Source organism: Cydia amplana, chromosome 15 (assembly GCF_948474715.1).
Source record: "Cydia amplana chromosome 15, ilCydAmpl1.1, whole genome shotgun sequence".
Classification (NCBI taxonomy): domain Eukaryota; kingdom Metazoa; phylum Arthropoda; class Insecta; order Lepidoptera; family Tortricidae; genus Cydia; species Cydia amplana.
This window is the reverse complement of record NC_086083.1, coordinates 274,394-298,176: the sequence shown is the minus strand read 5'-3', so window position 1 is coordinate 298,176 and position 23,783 is coordinate 274,394. Positions and strand designations below refer to the sequence as shown.

The window sequence follows — 23,783 nt, the reverse complement described above, 5'->3', positions numbered from 1 at the left end:
CAGACGGGCGTGACGAGAGACTGCAAGTATGGATATGTTATATGGGTCGTCGTTTTATGAGGGGCTCGGCTAATAATCCAATGCAGTTTGATGTTGTTGACCCGCGACTATATTGGCCATTTCCCTTCAGCTTGCTTCCGCGACTTCCGTCTGTTGGGCCCGTTTCATAATTCGGGAAATGTCTGTTGTCAAAATTTGTCAGGCAAGTTTCAAAAATAGGTGTGCATGAACGACGTCGAAGATTTTTCAGAAGTCTGGTTTAGGAATTGCGAATTGTACTGCCAATGCCAACTAACACAAAGACGATAAGCACGCTGATGCCAACCTAGGATTTGTTATTTAGGTCAATCCGATAATTTAGTCCAGGGACGTATAAAACTTGGCGAAATTTGCTGAAAAATTGTAAATACAAAGTTTCAGAGCAATCTAGCTAGTCGTTTTAAAATTAGAGAGTACTTAACTACGTTTGTATGGAGAACCGAGCTTGCTGCGGACTCTTAAATATTTTGATTGACAAGATGAAAATCATTATTGTCAGTTGACGCTCGATCAAAGTACCCACTGCACGCATCTAACATATTTGTGGTATGACAATAAGTCCCGCCTAATACTTGCTACGACTACACTGTAGAGAATTGCCTACTAATCGCGTGGGGTGCAAATCAAATAGTTTCTAGGAAGCGACTGTACGACTGTGACGCACGTTGGCATTGATTCATGCACTTGCATAGTTTCCTTCAGGAATCGCGTCACTCGCGATATTTTCGTTTCAAACATACAAAATCCACGATAAGATGATTCCTCAACGGTGACCGTGAGTCAAAAACTGTAAAATAAACATACCATTCAAACTTTATCCTCATTGTTGTACCTACTGTAGTATTCGCGGAGCACTGCTAATGACGAAAAGTAAACATTTACATCGTATCTAAACAAACTCGTGGGTCGAAAATCGACATAGGAAGTAGTTATGTCATCTCACATCTATTATAACACCTGTCAGAACACAATAAAGCCTATAACTGCAACGCAAGGCCGCGCGCCCACGCGGTTCAACCGAACGTCTCTGATTCAGCTGGGACCCGACTGAGATTTGACGTTCGTTCTAGCCCTTGGCTTAGCGCAGGCGCGGATGCTGTATTCGATTATTGAGATACCTTGAGCTCGAGACAAGTCTAGAACTAGACTAGAGCTTTATCGATCCTGGAAGTTTAGTGTTTACATTTGCATTTTCATTGAGAGACAAATTAAGATTTTAGTGACATAACTGCCATAAAGCTGGTCGTTATTCTGAGTAATTACTGCGTGAAATAAATCATGTTTAAAAAGCTAATCAAATTTCCTGGCGGCCCGCCAGTCTAGTGGCTGGTAAACTACAAAGACTGTAATGTGTTTTTGACTATAGACAGGCAGTTCATCGGCTCTGGGACGTTGACGCAAGCGTCAGTCACAGGCGGATAGCTTATCAGAAATCAGAAATATTTATTGTATAAACTGTGTAGGTACAGGAAGTATAACTAGGTACATTTTTTGGCGAGTATCAACAGTTTTACCCTTTTCGGGCTTATGGGAATATTTTCACAATATTAGGCTATCAATTTGAACCTCGTGTTGAAGCGTCCGTTCATTACCTAAATGTGGAAGTAAAGACAAATTTATTCACTTTACGAGCTAATTGATAAAAACGGTTTGTGACTCGATATCGATAGAAGCCATGACCCTCGCAAAGCGCCCACATGTGTTCTGGCTTCCTAACTCGGCTAATGGCCTTATATTCGGTATGTGCGGAAGGAAGATGCATCGATTATCATATTCTAATGCATGACTCATTTTACCCATTATGCCTACTTTCGATAAAAGGCCTTGTAAAATAAATAATGGTAATAGGTAACATCGTTCATACTGTTAACTGATAATTCGCAAACCTTATCGCAAAGACATAAGATTCACCGATGGTCAGTTTAATAGTGTTGCTGGTTACTGGGAGTACAAACGGAAAAAAATGCATGTTTAAAGTGGTTAGATCGAGGTCACGTTACCGACATCAGGCGATATGCAGATGGCCAGTCCATATTTGTACAAATCATTCGTTTGAGTGTTAGACAGCTACTAGAATCTTTGATTTCCGTGTGGACTGTGGTACAGTCACATTAATAAACAATGTTTTTTTTATTTGCGTTATTGCATCAAGAGGTTGTAAGTATTTACAACGTATATGACATAATGAGCGCGCGGCTATACTAACTTAACAAGTATCTACACGGACTACACCTACAGAAACACACTTTAACTGACCAACAGTGGTTCCTACTCTCACTCATCTTGTTGCAATAAGTTTACAAATACAAATGATCATATTACTTAAATGCCTTGATGATATACCATCAGTCAAGCTAGTTTTTTAGGGTTCCGTACCCAAAGGGTAAAAACGGGACCCTATTACTAAGACTCCGCTGTCCGTCCGTCCGTCCGTCGTCCGTCCGTCCGTCCGTCCGTCTGTCACCAGGCTGTATCTCACTAACCGTGATAGCTAGACAGTTGAAATTTTCACAGATGATGTATTTCTGTTGCCGCTATACCAACAAATACTAAAAACAGGATAAAATAAAGATTTAAGTGGGGCTCCCATACAACAAACGTGATTTTTGACCGAAGCAACGTCGGGCGGGGTCAGTACTTGGATGGGTGACCGTTTTTAGGGTTCCGTAGCCAAATGGCAAAAAACGGAACCCTTATAGATTCGTCATGTCTGTCTGTCTGTCTGTCTGTCCGTCTGTCTGTCCGTCCGTATGTCACAGCCACTTTTCTCCGAAACTATAAGAACTATACTGTTGAAAGTTGAAACTTGGCAAGTAGATGTATTCTGTGAACCGCATTAAGATTTTCACACAAAAATAGAAAAAAAAAAACAATAATTTTTTGGGGTTCCCCATTAGTGATGGGTGGGACATCAATTTAAAATGAGTTTGTATGAGTACCTCATTTTCTAAAATGAAGTACTACAATGTCTTACTTCAAATGAGGTGAGGTACTACAATTTTTTTTGCATCGACCGTTCCTCCGGCTTCAAAAAACTCCAACGGCAACAAAAAATATTTAATGTATAGACATATTTATGAAAGACATATTTAAGATGTATGAAAGCCTGCAGCGCTTACGCTTGTTGTCTTTCGTGTGTCATTTTCGGCGAGGCGACATTGAAGTTGGGCGTGTGTCTGTCTCACTCCCTCTTTGGATAAATATAATTCATTGTTTCATTTTGAAAAGATTTTTGAGGGAATGTCCCAGTAAGTGACGCGTGAGGCGGTGAGCGAAACTTCAACGAATTTCTCGGTGGACCTTTTGTCTTTGCAATAAGGTTTGTAGTTCGGCAGTTAACAGACTCATTTGAGACTCAAATGAGGATTTGAATGTCGGCGAGTACCGAGCGGCTCGCGCGCTCGCGAGTATCGCGACTCTTGCGAGTTGTGAGTACTTGTGCGCATCGCGCGCTCGCGCGCATCAGCCGCGAGTGGTTTTTTCAAATGAAGTGTTTGAATGATTTGTGTGGTAAGACCTGTTGTGATGCGCGCGAGTAAATGAGTAAAATGAATAGAGGAGTGAAGTAAGACATTTTTGCGGTGTGAAGTACTGCGACGATTTAACAAAATGAGTGGTACAAAAGAGGTGCCTCACGAGTGAGCAACTCAACACTATTCCCCATACTTCGAACTGAAACTCAAAAATTTTTTTTTCATCAAACCCATACGTGTGGGGTATCTATGGATAGGTCTTCAAAAATGATATTGAGGTTTCTAATATCATTTTTTTCTAAACTGAATAGTTTGCGCGAGAGACACTTCCAAAGTGGTAAAATGTGTGTCCCCCCCCCCCCCTGTAACTTCTAAAATAAGAGAATGATAAACCTAAAAAAAATATATGATGTACATTACCATGTAAACTTCCACCGAAAATTGGTTTGAACGAGATCTAGTAAGTAGTTTTTTTTAATACGTCATAAATCGCCTAAATACGGAACCCTTCATGGGCGAGTCCGACTCGCACTTGGCCGGTTTTCTACATTTATTATTCACCTAAGTATTAAGAATAATAGTAAGTAACGAAAAAAACTAATAAGTAAGACATTTATCGGAGCGGCGTCCCTGAAGTGTCTTTCTTATGTGCGAATTGTTTTCCGATAATCGCGACGCCGCGAGGTCGGGAGTTAACGAGAGGATTATCGTTTAACCACTTAACACACTTGTAGTTTTTCACGATAAAGTCTTTTACAGTAGGTTACAAGTTGGCTATACAGTATACAGGTAGAAAATTGAAAATAATTTATATGTGTATAGCTAGCACAGTGAACGTGTGAAAATTGGTACAAATGGAAATTATCTGCTAATTTAATCTATTCTCGTAATCTAAGTATTAACTATGACTTTTTCCCTATAAGACTATACAATCTTCTATTTTGGGGAGACACTTCCATCCCATCATACAGAAATCATAAAACAAAAACAACTCGTGTTTAGCACGACTCCGCAATTGGCTTTCAGCGTAAGAGGCCTTATGTTTTATTACTTTTATCAGAAATAGACCGTTGATAGTGCACTTGATGTAGGTATGTTGTAAGTGGTTACTGTTTTCCCTATTTACGAGTGGATAGCAGTGCGTTAAATAGAGTGCTGCGATAAGGCATCGTTGCGAGCCACCGGACGCGAATTAACCTTCAGATACACAGCATTTATTAGGTAGGTACCTACTAAAAACTACTAACTACCTAAGCAAATCATTCTGATACGATGAAAATTGAAATCTGTTCGGCTATATTGCGGATGGTAGATAAGACGAGACTATGAAAAAGAAGTAACGAAACCAATATAATTTAAGTAGGCGAGAATCTACTCCTAATATCTCTAAGGAACCCTTAAAAATACTATTAAAGAATATCATTCCGACCATTTGTGTTCGTAACTTGAGATTTAAAATTTCATTTTGGTGTTTCTTCGTTATGTTTGTATCTTCTTCTACTCGTATAATTCCTAAACTTATAAATGGAACGCATTAGCTTATTTTTTCATTACGCAACGTTAATGGCTAACACCACACGTATCTACCTATTTATTTGTACGGCCAGTAATAACTCATAACATGTGCTCTGCTAAATTGTAACCCCATTACAGTAATGTTGCTCATTTTACTATCGATTTGGGCGCGACCACCCGCCGAGCGTTCAACATACGTTGGTGTCACTTATCGGTACCTAATCGTACATATATTATGTCGCGTAAATTGACTAATTAAAATTGCTGTTAGAAGACCTGCCGCGAAAATCACATTTACATGTGTTAACTGTGCAACCTATATAGCTTGTAACTTTAATAATTTTGTATTTCTGTCTGTTGTCGTTACTTTGTTTATTATCATTATTTTTTTATTCAAAAATAGCAGGCTGCTTGGTAACGTCATGGTGCGTGGGCAACATGCAAAAAAATCGGGAGTTCATAATGAAGAACGGACAAGTTTTGCCAACTCTACCTACAGTAAGTACAAGACAAGTAGGAAGTTGGACGACATTTGCCAAAAATGGTTTGTTGCGTTAGAGTCTGCAGCCCGTTAAGTAACGTCGGTGGCGCGTGGGCAAAATGCGGAAAATCCCAGTTTCAAAGACCGACGACACTTTGCCAAAAATGGGTTGCTAGTGGTACCTAAAGCTACACCCTACATCCTATTTGATAACCTCGTAGCGAGTGGGCAATGCTCGTACCGTAGAATGCGGAAAATTTGCGAGCAGGCGAATGTCGAGCGAGGCCGGTGGAAGAACGAGCACGACCTTCACGGTACGCCGCCCTCTGTTGTTTGCTGAACACCACTTTACCCTACATCAGTGGTTTGGGGTTGGCTACCGACTGCACCGAGCAGAAATTAAGGAACAATCTAGAGACCGAGAAATATAACGCATGACACCCGCATGCGTAGGGAGGGAACAGTTTGTTACCTGCCGCTATAGACGGTGAGAATTCTACGTTGATACGGTCAGAAAGCTAGGATATAAGAAGATATCGAAGTTAACAAAAGGACTCGCATTGTCACAGGATGCAGTAATTTACTTAACTCGTGTAGCATGATTAACACATTATGCAAATTGTGGACACGTAAGGCGAGCACGTCTGCTAAATACACAATACAAACATCATTTCATGACCATTCTCTTATCTCCTCGCAGTAAGGCGTAAAACGGACAACCTTGTAGAAACACGGTTGTTGATGGGCATAAGGTACAGGCATTCGGAGACACTATTGATACTAACTTATGTTCGCCATTGCATAAAAACACCTAAGATGAAACCTAAGATGCATTGGAATATTTGGGGTAAACTTTGAAATCGGCGCAGTTTTTAGAATTATAGGTACTACTGTAGATTCTACTAAACTAGAAGCACCTATTTTAGCAACAGTAAGCAAGATGCCATGATAAGCGTTGCAGACGTTGCAGTATCATAATGTTGCTAAAGTATGAATTGTTTCTGGTTTAGTAGATATTACAAAGCTTTCGAAGAATTCGAAGGTACCTCAATGTACCTTAATCCAACTTAATTCTCTTTGATCCAACTACAAAACCTCTATGCCGAAATTCTGGGGCGCACAGTTTAAAAATAGTTTATCTCTGTCGTACAGCCATACTCACTTTCGCGTTTATAATGATATTAGTAAAGATTACGTAACTAGCTCAGATTTTTATGATTTGTGGTTTCCCAAACGCCCAAACGAGGCACCAAACCGCTGATTACTTTTGTTTTAACCGACATTGCACAAAACACCGCGTGTTTGCCAATCGTTGTGTAAACGCACTATACAAACACATGAATATTGGAGTTCCGCTGTTTGAAAAAACTTGCAAGAACTAGCGCATAAATTTATACCTACGTACACTTCTCATGTCGATTGATATCTCGAAAAATTGAAAAAGTGTTCAAGTTGGTACAATGACTTTATATAATTTATTTATTTAGTTGAGTGTAACCGCAACTACCAACCTCCATTCCTCACACATGAAACCGGCGTAAAACGAGCAAGATGTTCAAGAAATGTTGTAAACGACACTATTATTGTAAAGAACGCCTGCATGAGTGACATAATTTTGAGCCCTTTGTTAGCTGGATTGATTTTAGAAATAATCTTGGCAAACACAAATGCCACCACTAAATCAATGGCGGAACCATTGTATGTTTACATACTTTATCGTGGAGCGCACGCGGCGCGTCGGAAGCGCGCGCCGTGACTTCCCGATCACACCGACACACTGACTGACAACTAATTAGACCACTGCAATATCTATCTAACAATCTGCATAGGAATAGCAGATGTTTACGTCGATCAGATAAGCAATAAAGAGTTTAGAGTCCGTTTAAGCTTTGCACCGATTCGAACTAGCTTTGCTAGAGGTAGATACTAGTGATGACAAAGTGTGGTTTTGTCATTGCAATTGCCAATATTGCCATGCAGAATTAGCTTGGTCCGACTCTACGCGTAGAGTCCACCGACGTCACGCTTCAAGACCTGTGTGCTGTTGGAGTGTTAAAAGAGTGATGTGAGGGTAAAAGAGAATCCGAACGGTTTCAGAAAGAGACGAATCATTCACCCTAATGATTTTATCACGGAATACATTTTACCATCATAGGCCTGCAGATGACGTAATTTGATGTACACTTAAAAAAAAACAGTTGTTGGGCTTTTTCTAAAATAAATATCGAAAACCCGATTCTTTCAAATCTGGACGTTCTTGGGCTCATTCAGCTCAGAATCGACAGCACTCTCCATCCTACCATTAAAAAAAGATGTCCCAAAATTTTGTATGAAAATTGTACATTCCACTACTTCACGTTACATACAAGTGAAAATTTTTCTCATACTAAAAACGTGACGTAATGGAATGGACATTTTGGGACATCTTTTTTTAATGGTAGGATGGAGAGTGCTGTCGATTCTGAGTAGAATGAGCCCAAGAACGTCCAGATTTGAAAGAATCGGGTTTTCGATATTTATTTTAGAAAAAGCCCTGTTCAGTAACAAAAGTATCCGAAACAATGCAATGAAAGGTGCAATGATATCTTAAACCGAAAATATATGACACGCTCTTATGGGGCTACAAATTAGTAAGTGTGTCAGTTGCGTAAGAATATTTGCAAACTTAGATACTAAAAAAGTAAGATTAAGTACCTCAAATAGTAATCTTCATCGTTCCATCCATCCTCCCAAATGTTCATCATTGTAATATTTCAGTCACAAGGACAACGGTAATGTGTAATCCACCAGGACGTATGACACTACTGAAGGTTGCCCGAGCGATCCTGATGTGTCATCTAGGTAGATAATGTACATAGCATCATCTCTAAATTGGGTCATGTCAGTCCAGTAGCTACCCACTCGTTGCCACTTTCAAAGTCTAGCTAGCCTAGCCTAGTTACGACAATTGCATTGTGATATCTTCTATATTCTATAACAAAAACTTTTGACAAACAGATTTTGATCAAAACATTGTTACGATTATCTAGTAATTATAATTGCCTAGGTATAGCGTGACGATATGTGCGTTTGACAGCCAAATAATACGTATTTTCTAAGTCAATTAGATTGCAATTAAAATTTAATAAGTGTCAAATGTTGAGATATTAACACGAACTCAGAGAGCAACGATCCAACACATGAGTGTTGGGATGAGTAATTAACTTGTGTTAATTAAAACTAAATTAGCCGTCTGCGTGAGTTTCAACGGGTCGTGATACGATGACCAATTGGATTGGATCACGGTCAATTAGGTTTTGTTTCAGTTCAGCTTCACTAATCGAAAAATTAAAAGAAGAGAAGATGCTTTGGGTAGCGAGCTGCATGTATCGTATTCCTTCGGAGAAGTCAGAATAAAAGCGTAAGTAAGCAATTTATGACGAATTAGACGCAAGATATATATGTTCTATTGTACTTGATGTCTGAATGGTGCATAAACTCAGAATTAGGTGTTGTTTCTTCCGTTGCCATAATCCAGATGCCCTTCTGCAGTGTTCAGACTTTAGAGAATGTACTCACCGGATGCGGTTGCTGGGCTTGTGCTGCGACTCCACAGTCACCAGGAACACGGCGTGGGATCTAGAAGAGTGCTCGTTCATGTCGGTGCGGCCGGAGGCGCGCACGCGGTTGCCGGTGCGCAGGGCGCGCGCCATCTCTGCGGCCGACTTGCACACGATGGACGTCATCTCTGGGATGTAGAAGCCGTTCAGCTCCTGATGGACAACAAGGATAAAACATTCTTAAAAAAGCGGTAAACATGATTATTAACATAACAGTTTTGCTGGAGGTCTACTCTCTACAGGATTCTATTGCTTCAAGCCCTTCAAAGGGCTGTAGCGAAAATAGAAATATGCTTTTATATCTATCTTGCTTTTGGAGATTCTATTGCAGCGGCGGCTCTCACGGTACTGAGAATGTATTATTTGTATGAAACATTCCTTTTTTGTTACGAAATGTGTAAGGAAATCTGGTAACTAAAAGGAATGTTTCATACAAACTTTCTTGGACATTTTGGGAAATATGGTGGAAATTGTTCAGCTTCATGTACTTTACCAGCATACCAATTTTATAGAAATCTAAGATGTGATCGAAATGTATATAATTTTTTTTGAGAAATGCTCATTTATAAACGCGGCTATAACATTGCAAATCATCACTAAAGATTTTTTACAGTATGCGCATGAAATAGATAGCCCATGAGTACGAGCTGCTATATACATCAGCAGCAGCATGTAAGTACCTACGTATATACGTATCGTGTCTAGTTTACCACGTATTTTGAACAGGTTCTAAGTCCAAGAGGCGCCAGGAAAATAAAGTAATCATAATAAATAGAAGAAAATAAAGAGGGCACATAGGACCTTATTTACCTACCTCGGAGTTTTCATGAAAACAGAATTAAATGCATCTTAGTACCTGTTTATAAAGCCTTGTTTCGTTGCGAAATTATACTTTACCAATCGCTGCAATCCGTCATAAAAAGTAATGGCTTCTGTTGTTGTCATTTTCGTTGTAGCTTGGCAAAAAGTAAACACAAACAGGGCTCTCGGTCCCGAGCGACTTGATTGTTCGTAATGTTGTTGACCCAATTCAAAGTTTGTGAGTCAATTGATGAGTTTGAATATTAGGTAATAGTGGGTTTATTTCTCGATTAGGTACGTACAATCGTAAAATATAGGCTAATTCAATTCCTTATTCAAACAATTGTTATTGAAAATTCATATACTAGTTTGACGATGTTGCATCGTCCACAGTTTGACAATTCGTAAATCTTATTGAAAAGACAATAATGTCAGCCCTCGGTCTGTTATAGTTGAGCTCATATCTGGGGATTGAACTTTTTTCTTTATTTCTTTGGCTTCATAAATCATAACTTTTACTGTGTTTTGAATAACCTCCCTTCCTCATATTTGTGAAGCAATTAGCGAAATATTCAGGGCACGACATAACAGACATCATTATACAAGCAATACAACCTTGATCTTAAAGAGCCGTGGAAATGCATGTAATTGCACTTCACAACATTATAATGTAAACTAAATTATGTGGGATTGCGTAATTTGGTGCATTAAGGGGTATTCCAAGATCTTTGCTCAATGCAGCATCTGTCAGTCAAATTGGCTTTAAAAGTAGTACATTTCTTGAATGGTCTACCGCGCATATGATTTGCCTTTGCAATTGAATGTAGTCTTCAGTAGCTGAGGTAACGAGCCATTTTTTGCACATCCGATTTGAGCGCAAGGTTAGACTTATTGCCTTACCGTAACAATAAAATCAAAAAATCACTGTGTAGTGTGTACCAACAACTTAATTCGGCCATTGAATCGAGAACTTCTACGTGGATTACAAAGCGACTAGCAATAGCAAATAAATATTATTCTGGGATGTGAGAGCTATACTTAGTATAGTCCTAATAGTACAGATGTAGTGCATAATTATTTTCCATCGTATTTTCACGGAAACATACGAACGTGTCTTGCAATTTCATTCAGTCTCCCCTCTATGTGCCCCGGTGGATATTACTCAATCTTAGGATTGCATAATATATGATACATATAGCGCTTGCCCAAATAGTTAACTATTTACTTTACTAGGTAATCTAGCTATGTATGTTTGTTAACCTAAAAAACTGCGGCTAATCCATCGACATAACGACGAGGAATGAAGTTAAACGCAGGCTCATGTTTAATTCAACGCGACGTAATTATTGTAATGAATTTCGGGTAATTTACTTTCGATTCCGCCGCAGTCGCGACGGCTCCGGCTAGACGGGACGGGGCGGGGGGGTTGAACCCGCGACTCCTTTTGTTCCAACGGGTTCAACGTAGGGCTGCCTCACTCAGTCTTAACTGTGTTGTGAACTCTTAACTTCTAGTCTTTATTTCGTTAAAATAATAACGAAATACATAGTACCACATGGTACAAACAAAATGTACTTTTGTAAATGGAAGGAAATGGGCATTGGTGAAGCCAAGCTGAACAAACAACAGACACGCACTTGAAATATTTATATACTTTCGTAAGGTAAACATGGAATTGTGCATTGATAATGCAGACTACCAGTACCAGTGTATAACAGCTGATCATCGTAATCAATATACGATCAAGGGTAAAGAAAACGGGTCACATTGTATGGATGTAGGTATCCAAGCGGATTACCGGTTTGCATTGTTTTTGAACGTGTACGATTATGTACACACATGTGTCCAGTGTCCACACTCTCCTGCCTCTCCTTCAGTGTAGAGAGCATTAGCTCCTTATGAACAAATATATTTTCATATTATGCCTTACTTTATTATTGTACAGTCCGTGGTCCCTGTAGGTACTGGATTAACGCTTCCGATTCCTAATTTGTATAGGTTTTGTTCAAACAACTAGCATTACTAGCATGGACTGCTTTGATATACCTAGGTATAGTATAGGATAGGTTAAAGTTAGCGAATAGGAGATCTAACGTATGCCTGTAAATTTATATGCTGTGTCCTCGTGATACGCGATGTTTTCATTTACCGAAGCCAATGGTAAAATTGGCATATATCAAACGAAATTCCGCACCTACGGTACCTACGTAACTGACAATAGTCATCGGTGCAAGTATAATGAACTCATTGATCAGCTGATGAAAGCACGTAGCTCGTAGGCCTTGTAGTGACAAGCAACAAGCCATTGTTAGGATAGTTTTAATTTATTGTCGTGACGCTAACATTTTGGCACGTGGCCGAATTAGTTTGCCTTGTTGAATGGAAGGAAGGCGCCATACAAAGCGCGTAGTAAGCTTTACTTGGTTACAGAGGATGTTTTTAAGGCTAAACCCATTGAATGTCTTTCGTAAGGCCATTATTGTATTAGTCTATTTTTTTATTCGGTAGACTAAAATGACATTTCATAATATGAAAATGTAATTTTAGTCTACCGAATAAAAAAATAGACTTTTAGGTCTTATATACCTAAATTGAAGAATAAACGATTTTTATCTTTATAACGTAACGCGTGCGTAACGCTGAAGGTTTCATTTCATATAGTTTGGAGCAGATACTCGAAACTACTTACCTACCTCTACCTCTACCTAGCTTTATTTGACGTTCATAAGCGCATTGTAATTATGCCTACTTGAATAAACTATCTTTTATCTTATCTTATCTTAAATTGACAAACTTGTTAAACGTCACTGAAAAGGTCTCATCTCAGCATTAGCTGAGATGAGACCTTTTTCAGTGACGTTTACTGACCGACCATTAGTGAAGGTCTCCATTTCAGCTTGGGTTAAAAGGCTTTCGTATGTCCGGAATTCCGGATGTTCTCCTCTACAAGTCGAAATTCTCAACCGATTCTCGTGAAATTTTGTGATCTAGTTCGATGATTCTGGATCTTTATTTTCCGATCAAAATGGCGGAGTCACATGTAGTTATTCAGTTATAAGCTATGCTCACAAGATCTCCAGCTCACACAGCTACTATAATAGTTTTGTAAGTATATTGATAAAAGTGTTTAAGCGTCCTGTTTTTTTATACCTATAATCACCTAAAGATTAAAAAAAGCAGCAGGCGAGCCGCGTCTATTATCGCAGGAAAATTGGTAATCGATGACAGCTGATACCGATAAATTATGTAGAGATAACGCGGCCCTGAGACCATAACAAGTCTACGTCGATTAGAGAAAGATATTTTTAGTTGTTCTGTTTGGTATATCATATCGCAACTTCGAAATATGTTTGCCCGATTTTTCATTTGAGCGAATGCGTTTTTTTTTTAACGTGTAAATTCTGAAAAAGGCATCATGTTAATAGAAGCCATTGGATTAGGTTAAGTTAGATTGTTGATCCTTCTAAAAATTCAATGGCAAAAAAAGCGTTGGCTCAAAAAAAATTAGGCAAAAAGGGATTCTTCTGTAGTGTATGTATGAGGTATCGATATACTGCCAAGTACCGAAGTTGGTGTTTGCCTGACACTAATATCTAATGATGCTGACATTAGGACAGCAAATCGAAGCAGTCCAATCGCACAACTATCGCTATCGATAGCAGCTGTTATCGATAAATTATGCAGCGATAAGGCGGCCCTGAAACTACCGTCCGAGCTGTGTGACGTAGGTACATCGATAAAACAAAGAAACTCCGTTTTGGTGTTACGGAGAATCAATATCCGCAAAGTCATCACAGGGCAAACATAGGTCTGGAACACAAAATGTCTTCCATGGCTAAAAGCTAATAGGAAAACGACTTTGAGCCATTTATATTGCTTCCGTTTGGAAGTATGTTGTATGTAGTACAGTCGGTTCCCTAACATAAGTATCCACTTTTCTATACAATTAGTCAATTAGTATGGCAACTTGGGTACTTAAGTTGGGGCACCGACCGTACCTACTACGTAAAGGAGCGCGCGATACCTGGGGGCTAGTCAAGATGACAATCGTTAATGGAAAACGCCAATCGAAACATAAATTATAAATGGAAATTGTCACGTGACTTTTTTTAGCGTCTGTCACCAAGAATTCAAGATACTTTTTTGCTTTTCGTTTGGCGTTTGTCGATATACGATTGTCATCTTGGCCAGGCTCTCTGTAGGGCTGCACTAGGCCCCCTGTAGCAGGGACGTATACCTAAGTACATAAGAGTTTTAAGTTTCCGATTTAGTCTATTAGAAAGTTTCCGAACCTACAAGTCCTACAACGCACAAATGAGCGATCTTGAACTGAAGAGGTTTAGCATTTAAGTAACTGTCAATGCCCCCGTTAAAATAACCTAAACCTGTAATAATCAATCTGACGATAAAGCTGAGTAATTGACTATCTTTTTATGATTACATAATCGTTCATCAACAGCAACACCATATTGCAGATATTTTTTGCAGTTCCTGTCTGTCCTTCTACGCACAACATTGCCAAAATGAGCGTTGTTTAGTTTGCGTGTAGGTAGGGCAGAGGCATGACATGACAGCCATTCATGTAGGTACTCGCATTGATGGCCTTTGTCAAATAATGAGTCACTGGTCGTCACACAAATGAGGCAAAAAGCAAAACCTTGTGTAGTGTAGGTACAATCCATTGCACAGTACCTATGTCATTGAATCTATGTATTATCTATATATGTAACTGGACAATTTAACAGTGATGCATGGCATGTCAATAATACTAGCAGGGAAAGGGAAGCTGGAGCTAATTTAGTTTTCATTTAATTTCCATCAAAAACACAAGCTGGTTACAATTCGAGTTCGATGTCATACATTTCGTCACGGGTATATCATACTTTCAGCGCCTAACTAAACATGCTCACTGAATTTAATCTTTTATGTGTTGCCCAGAAAATAACTATACTTAATTAGTGAACTAACTAGACGTAAGAATTAACAAATGTGGAAACCAAAATATTAGTAGGAACTTAGGAAGGCTACTGACTTCCGTAATAAACTATGATAGATTAGTGAGAGATAAGAACTAAGCCTTATTCGTTTGTTTAGAGCTATATAGTTATATCAGTGCGATCAAATAACGAAAATCAAAATGCGTAGACGGCACGAACACGACTCGCCACGGTCGGTCTAGACGGAGTCGGGTCGAAGGAACGGGTTACCTATCACTTCATCTAAGTTATTGGGCAGGAAAGGTCAACATACAGAAAAGGAAATTCTTTCTTCAGCCGGGCTAGCACATGATCGGCGCGACAGTATCTCGCGGCGAGATAGACTATCCGTCCCACTTTTATTAATATAGTTAGTAAAAGACGGGTAGTCAGGGACCGGAACCGGTTACCTTAACCGGGGTTTTTCATAGGGTTATTTTAGAAGTGGTTATAAAAACCCCTACCATAACGGTAACCGTCTGATAAGGTAACACTTTGATTCGGTAACCGTATCAGTTCGAGTTAACCCCTGTTACCGGTAACCGAAATAAAAACCCCGTCTATGCTGTTACCTCATAATAAGGTTTTGAACCAGTTCAAACGATTGTAAACTTTACGCAGACTTAAATTCAACTTATTATTGAATAACCGTGGTTGGCATGGGCGGTCTATGAAGCCTCCAGCACAAACAAGTTTTTTTGCCGGTAACTTCGCTTATTGTCAATTCAAACAATATTGCACTTTGAGTCCTTAAGCTAAAATTGAAAACAAGTGAGCGATTACAGTATTATTTTTAGAGCGACAGCCGCGGCGCAGCGCGGCCATTCCTTTGTTTATCTTTATACCTGTGTGTTCCTATTGTTTTTGTCAATTCTAGTTTAGAAATTTTTAGAAAAGGGGTTGCAAGTAAACAACATCCTATCCTAGTAATATCTGCTATTATTTAGATATATTTTATGCTACTTAGATTATTATTTTTATTTTCGGGTTCACACTTGATATGTACCTACAGATTAAAGACTGATTTAAAGAAAAATTTTCACCTAACTAGTAATTTTACTGGTACCTAGTTAGGTATAATTTATCTTAAGTGATTTAAAAAAAACACTTTGTGATAAAGATACATGCGCTAGCGGATTGTGGTAGATATTTTACCATTGTTAACAAATGACATATGTACTAGTTATTATGAGCTTATTTTATAATAAGCAATTAAAGTCTATTTTTTTATTCGGTAGACTAAAATGACATTTCATAGTATGAAATGAAATGACACATGATGTTCATACTACGAAATGTCATTTTAGTCTACCGAATAAAAAATAGACTTTAGTTTAAAATGTTTTCAGATGCGGTGAGTTGTATGAGCTAAGTCGTAATTTACCTTGTACCGCTTAATGCAGCGATCAGAAAATATATATCTATAGCAGTTATAAACTTATTTTAATATTACAAATCTTTCATTAATACCAGGGGGCTCAGCACGGTTCCATTTTTATCGACTATCACTATGCCCGTCACTTTCGCACTTACATACTTGTTAGAACGTGACAGGCATGGTGATAAACGATAAAAATGCGACCGTGCTACTAGGGCAGAATTCATTATACATATTCATTGGGTATCTATAACATTGGTAGGTGAAATAGTTTTGATTAAATTAAATAGATACATACATTACATACATACTTAGTAAGCAGTGTTGGGCATTCAAGAATAAAATCATTATTTAAATAAGAATTCCTAAGAATAAAATCATGTTGATTTTATTCCCGTCAAAATTATTCAAATAATTTTGATCGGAAATAATTCGTATGTGAAAAAATTGAATAAGAATCATCTCATTCTTAATCAAATAAATATAATCATGATTTTAAATTCTAAATAATATTCCTGGATTAAACATGTAGTATGGGTGCCGTATAGGCGTTACGTATAGATAGAAGTAAATTAGACAAGAAACTATTATGTTTCTTGACTAATTTATACCTGATTTTATGCAATAAAATCTTACAAATTTAATTTACTGCCGCATAGTCTTGGTATTGGACGATACCCGTATTTATTTTAATGTGATAACTAAATCATCAGGTACAATTCAGCTGCTCTGAACGGATGGTGGATAGCGAAACTCTTCAATGGCTCACTGTGCCTAAATTAATGTAAAAAATAAAAAACCGGCCAAGTGCGAGTCTGACTCGCGCAGGAAGGGTTCCGCACCATTACGCAAAAACCAGCAAATAAATCACGTTTGTTGTATGGGAGCCCCACTTAGATATTTATTATATGCTGTTTTTAGTATTTGTTGTAATAGCAGCAACAGAAATTAATTATTTGTGAAAATTTCAACTGCCTAGCTATCACGGTTCATGAGATACAGCCTGGTGACAGACAGACGGATAGAGGAGTCTTAGTAATAGGGTCCCGTTTATACCCTTTGGGTACGGAACCCTAAAAAAGATGTTTTTAAAGGTAGGATAAGGAATGGCTTGATATGGTGTATTCCTATTCCTCCCCGCCGGGCACAGATGGGAATAGGCGCTTCAGTTAAATCATTCCCATATGTCCCCGCCTCATGTATCGCGGCGATCACGTTGGGCAGGAACAAATGGGGAAAATACTCATGATTTTTTTCTGTTTTCGAATTATGTTTATAATTCGTTTTTTTTAGCATTAGAAAGAACTTGAAAGAAGGTAAGCGATTTTGACATGTCTTTTAATTGAAAAACACTTTTTAAAAACCATAACTATTACTTATGAAAGCAGAAGACTATAAAAGATCGTATTAGATTCATAATTGTTATATATTTACCGTAACTTATTTTTAAAATGTGCTTTTCAATTAAAAGAGACATCAAGATTGTTTTCTCCAATATGCTCGGAAATGTTCACCTTATTGTAGCAAAAATAGTACGGGAAGTTCTACGTTATTGTCAAACTCTAATTTAAAAAAATCAAACTATCGCTGTCCTGTTCTAGCGGACGGGAATGAAAAAAACACTACAGTAATGACTTATTACTGTAGTGTTTTTTACTTTTTAAAAATAAAAAACGCAAACAGCCAATTATTGTAGCCGCGAGCCGCGTCTACACGACCCGATCAGCTATCATTTCAAACTATAGGATAGAGTGAGATAGTAAGATAAACGACCTTACTTGTCTCGTTCTTACAAGACCGTTGTGCTCGTGTATGATCGTGCAAATACTGCTTAATAAAATCAAAGATTATTTTTATATTTTTTTAAGGATCTCATCCGTGTACATAAACAGAGACAGAGAGAATCATACTATCTTTGTCTTACACTAGTACTAGCACCCAAAAGAAAAGGATGGGTATAGTTTTCCTGGTTCTTACTGACTGACAAATTGGTTTGACCAACTATATTGCACAATTATATTGAATGGTACTGAATGGCAGAATAAGTTTGTGCCCTTAACTTAAAAAAAAATATTTTAGAGGGAAATTGTTTTTGACATTTTTGATGTGAAGGTTCGATTTGAGTGATGCTTGCTGCTTAAATAATTATTATTTTACCTTATTTCCTCGCATGTTTGGAGAAAAGCACTATATATGCCTCGGCAGGAATAGCAATTCGTGGATTCGTCTTCTTCGAACGAATCGAAACTCATCCACGAATTGCCCTTTCCCGGCCTCTGCAATAATGTACTATTACCTTATTTCTAATGCTAAAAAAAAAACGAACTATAGTATGTGGTTTCAGTATCCGAGTTACTACCAAGACTTATGGTGTTTTTAAAAGCTCTTCTGATATTTAAAATTTGCATTTATTATTTAGACGGAAATTAACAGGTATATTTGACACAACGCTTGCCGCACGTGTTTAGCAAATGCTGACAAAGAATTCACCACGCCACGACTTAATCCTATTGTTATTGCCAATGAGTAATGAATGACGGTCTCAAGTGCAAACACGCCTGCAACTTTCTGCAAATCTATTTAATTATAGTGATAAGCGTAGGACATTTTTCTTACCTGCAGTAATTTACTATCTCATTCACTTTCCGTAGGTGTGAAAGAGATAGCATACGTAAGACCTCAAGGCTGGTAGAAATAATAAACAAAATACATACTTAATACGCAAAGAAATATACATTGAACCATCATAATTATAATTTCGCAGTTTACTTTCTATGTAGCTTCATTATAAAATTATCATCACCGTTTCGAAGGCTTCAAAAAATTCAAATCAATCCGACCATTGAAAAGAGGGGTGAAATTCATTTTACTATCTATATACATTGTACTACATATAATATGACGTATAATATGACCAAATAAATGCCATTTAACCTTGTTACCACTAACTCATGTATCTACAATTACATCAATTAGTCATGACACGGCAGAGTACTGATAACAATACTGTAGTGTAGTACAATAATAAGGCTTTATTGTTGTCACTATGACTCTCACCGCATTCTGCTTAATCCTAAATATCCTAATACAATAGAAAATACCACGACCTTTAAACATTCGGTGCACTTGCGTTGTAGCGCGTGCCAGCGGAGCGCAGCGTTTCGATTTAAATACGCATGTTGCTTCGCCCGTGTAGGTATATTTATTATCTTCATGTTATTAGGTACTAGGAAGTGCAAATAATTGACTTCATACATGAAAGATATTTTGCAGATTTTGTTCAATAGTCACCTTCAACAACACGAGAGTAATCTAGAGCAGAGTTGGGCAAAAAATAACTTGAATAAGAATAAGAATAAAAACAGAAATTTCATTCTTATTCCAATCGATTTGAATAAGAATAATTCTTGCACTCGTTATTTTAGAATAAATAGAAAGTGAATAAATCATGACACTTTTATTTTAAATGAAAAAGACAAAACGGAATATTTATTCCAGATGTAGGATTATACTAAATAAGGTTTTATTCAATTAGAATGTTATTCTGAATTAATTAAACTTTTGTAGTTACATACTACTACTTTTAATTTTGTAAGTTTCTAAAATAAATAAAACAAATAAAATAGATAAAATAAATGAAATAAATAAAAAAAAAACAAATAAATTATATTATTGACATCTATTTTATTAGTATTGCATTTTAGTTTTTATATAATATTATAAGTATTAGTTTAATTTTTAAGTAGGTTTATTTTAATTTTAGTTTAGGTTTTAAATTTTTAATTTATAGATTTCATAGTTAGTTGTAATGTTTTTTTATTATTACCTTTTAAGTTAAATAAATGAACTTTATCCTAATAAAATAAATAAGATAAATAAAATAAACAAAATAAATAAAATAAATAAAATAAATAAAATAAATAAAATAAATAAAATAAATAAAATAAATAAAATAAATAAAATAAATAAAATAAATAAAATAAATAAAATAAATAAAATAAATAAAATAAATAAAATAAATAAAATAAATAAAATAAATAAAATAAATAAAATAAATAAAATAAATAAAATAAATAAAATAAATAAAATAAATAAAATAAATAAAATAAATAAAATAAATAAAATAAATAAAATAAATAAAATAAATAAAATAAATAAAATATATAAAATAAATAAAATAAATAAAATAAATAAAATAAATAAAATAAATAAAATAAATAAAATAAATAAAATAAATAAAATAAATAAAATAAATAAAATAAATAAAATAAATAAAATAAATAAAATAAATAAAATAAATAAAATAAATAAAATAAATAAAATAAATAAAATAAATAAAATAAATAAAATAAATAAAATAAATAAAATAAATAAAATAAATAAAATAAATAAAATAAATAAAATAAATAAAATAAATAAAATAAATAAAATAAATAAAATAAATAAAATAAATAAAATAAATAAAATAAATAAAATAAATAAAATAAATAAAATAAATAAAATAAATAAAATAAATAAAATAAATAAATAAATAAAGTAAATAAAGTAAATAAAGTAAATAAGGTAAATAAGGTAAATAAGGTAAATAAGGTATATAAGGTATATAAGGTAAATAAGGTAAATACGGTAAATAAAGTAAATAAAGTAAATAAAGTAAATAAAGTAAATAAAGTAAATAAAGTAAATAAAGTAAATAAAGTAAATAAAGTAAATAAAGTAAATAAAGTAAATAAAGTAAATAAAGTAAATAAAGTAAATAAAGTAAATAAAGTAAATAAAATAAATAAAGTAAATAAAGTAAATAAAGTAAATAAAGTAAATAAAGTAAATAAAGTAAATAAAGTAAATAAAGTAAATAAAGTAAATAAAGTAAATAAAGTAAATAAAGTAAATAAAGTAAATAAAGTAAATAAAGTAAATAAAGTAAATCAAATACATAAAAAATAAAATAAAAAAAAAAACAAAATAAATAAAACAATCAAAATAATCAAAATAAATTATATAAATAAAATTAACAAAATTAATGACAAATAAAATAAATGAAATAAGTAAAATAAACAAAATAAAAAAATAGACAAAATAAGTAAAATAAACAAAAACATTAAAATAAACAAAAACATTAAAATATGCAAAATTAAAAAAAAAATACAAAAATAACAAAATAAACTATTAGTTCTATTAATAAATTAACTTTTTCTTTTAGTAGGTATTTGACTGACGGCACATCACTAAATACGAATGTAGCAAACCAATAAGCAACCGATAATAAAGGTTACCATAACTGAATAAAAACCGGTTAAAAACCCCTAACAAAAACCCTAACGCGATGGGGTTTTGAGATTAACTCGGTTAAAGGTTAAGGTTACCGTTTCAATAAGCTTACCGTTACAATCAGGTAACAGTATGATAGGGTTACCGAATGATACGGTAACCGAATTGATTGGGTTACCGAATGGATAGGATTAAGCGTAAAGAGGGGTTTTCCGGTCCTTGCGGGTAGTCTATCTCGCCGCGAGATACTGTCGCGCCAATCATGTGCTAGGGGTGCAGAACAGTAGGCACTTACAGACTTACAGTCGAAGCCTTAAAAGACTTCCGTAAAAAAGTTGAGTGAATTCCGCGCTACTAGGTTTGGACAATCAAGCGTAGTAGCGCATGAATTAGCTCTAGAAATGCACCATTTAGTGAAGTGGAACTATTATGAGATGCATTATAGCTAATAAGTACGTAATGATTGTATGACACTGCGGTTTTCTGAAGTTTTTTTTTTTCAAAGCAGTACCTTAATTGACCAGTTTGACCACCGGTGGACCTTGTGTATTTGCAATAAGGTTACATATTTTAATTGAACAATATGGACGATGGTACTAAGTTACAGATGTGACAATGTCTTGCAAGGAACCGCAGCCCTCCTCACGGCCGTCTCCTAATACTTGCGCTCGCATCGCAGACTGCACAAACACAAAGCAGCACGTTGCGTCAATGTTGACTTGTCAAGAACAACGCTGGATTATATTTGCGTCTCGGAGTGTCATATTATCGTTAACTGCTACATAATGGCGTGAGGTAATGCTGAGATTTTATGTACATTTGTTCAGGTACCTCGTAATGAGATATTAAGTATGAATGCTAGCAGAGCTCATTGCTAGATATGCATTAGATGTATTACTGGAAGTTAGTCGAGACTTAGGTTAGCTGGTGGCTGGTGGTACTGGGTTCAAATCGAACCCCCCGATAACGATATTCATTTATCTTGCTGCCGAATTATGGATGGTTTCTATGCATTTAAGCAAGTCAAACTCATTATATGAGTGTGTACCGAGGTGATTATACCACAATTTACTGTTTTCTCCAAAATTGGAACAAAAGCCAGAGTCCGTCGTCGGGTCAACGCGACAGGGGTCGTGCGTAAATTACCGCAGTATTAAGGGACCTCTCCCTTCTATATTACAAATAATGAGGGATAAGGGGAGAGGCCTGTGATTCGGATGGACAAGTCGCATTATCGCCATTCGTGCCAGGAATACGAGAATAAGCTAAAACAAAACCCGGCGTCTTGTCTAATGGCTTTTGGTTGTAAAACTTTGGGAAATAATCAAAACTTCGTGCATTTAAAAGTTAGATTGTAATACCCAACTATTAAGCCCTAATAGTGTGTTTCTCTTCTGGTGTCTATAGGTATATGCTGTCAAATGTGTCAGAACAGAACGCTCGCGGTATAAAGCCCTCGTCTTCGGGGCTTCTGTTGCTCTAAGTCTAGAGAATTACATAACTAGCCAAACTAACCTGTCCTCTAATGGTAAGCTTCTTGCAATCCTTAGACAACAGATCTCGAACATCTTCTAGGTATAACTCCACATATGAGCAGGACACAAGATGCGTCACATCCCGCGACGCACTGGTCTCTATGTGTTGCCAAATGTGTCGGAAGGCGCGCGGTATGATCCCCTCGTCCTCGGGGGTTCCTTCCATGGTGTGCGTCTTGCCGGTGCCGGTCTGGCCGTACGCAAAGACACAGCCGTTGAAGCCGTCCAGTACGGAGGCCACCAGTGGACGGACCTGGACGAAAGGAAATATATCAATAGAATATTCGCACTTCAAGCTTAGGGTCCCGAAAATTAAAGAGAAATAAGAGAATCGCTAATACATATACCATGATGATAATTGAAAAGAAAAAAAGTTAGGCAAGACTTGGAGGGTTGTTGGTTGGAGGGAGGTGTATTGGCTGGATTACATTCTAGCCTAGCTGATGGTACGTCTGTTAGTGACAACCTGTATAAGTATATTTAATTTATTTAGGTTTATCTGCATCAATACCTGTGTATATTTTTTATTTAATCGTGGGCAGCGGATCAAACGGCCGGTGAATAGTGTTAATTATATTTTAGTGACACTGTATTATACGGTGAAACTGTAAGTGACAACATTCAGTTATTAATTTATTACACATCGCATAACCTACTAAATTTGCTGGCAGCCTATAATTTCCTTTTCGAGATCTCCCTTGACATTTCCACTAGA

The 23,783-nt window shown here is 36.2% G+C and overlaps 1 protein-coding gene across 1 annotated transcript in view; it reads right to left on the bottom strand.

The window, feature by feature from the left end:
- Positions 1-23,783, bottom strand: part of LOC134654755 (kinesin-like protein Klp68D) — a 70,770-nt gene that overhangs the window by 32,803 nt on the left and 14,184 nt on the right. The window contains exons 4-5 of the mRNA XM_063510226.1: positions 23,049-23,321; positions 9,067-9,260 (exon numbers count right to left, since the gene is read on the bottom strand). Coding sequence (XP_063366296.1) covers positions 9,067-9,260; positions 23,049-23,321 — 467 coding nt within the window. The remainder of the gene's footprint in view (positions 1-9,066; positions 9,261-23,048; positions 23,322-23,783) is intronic.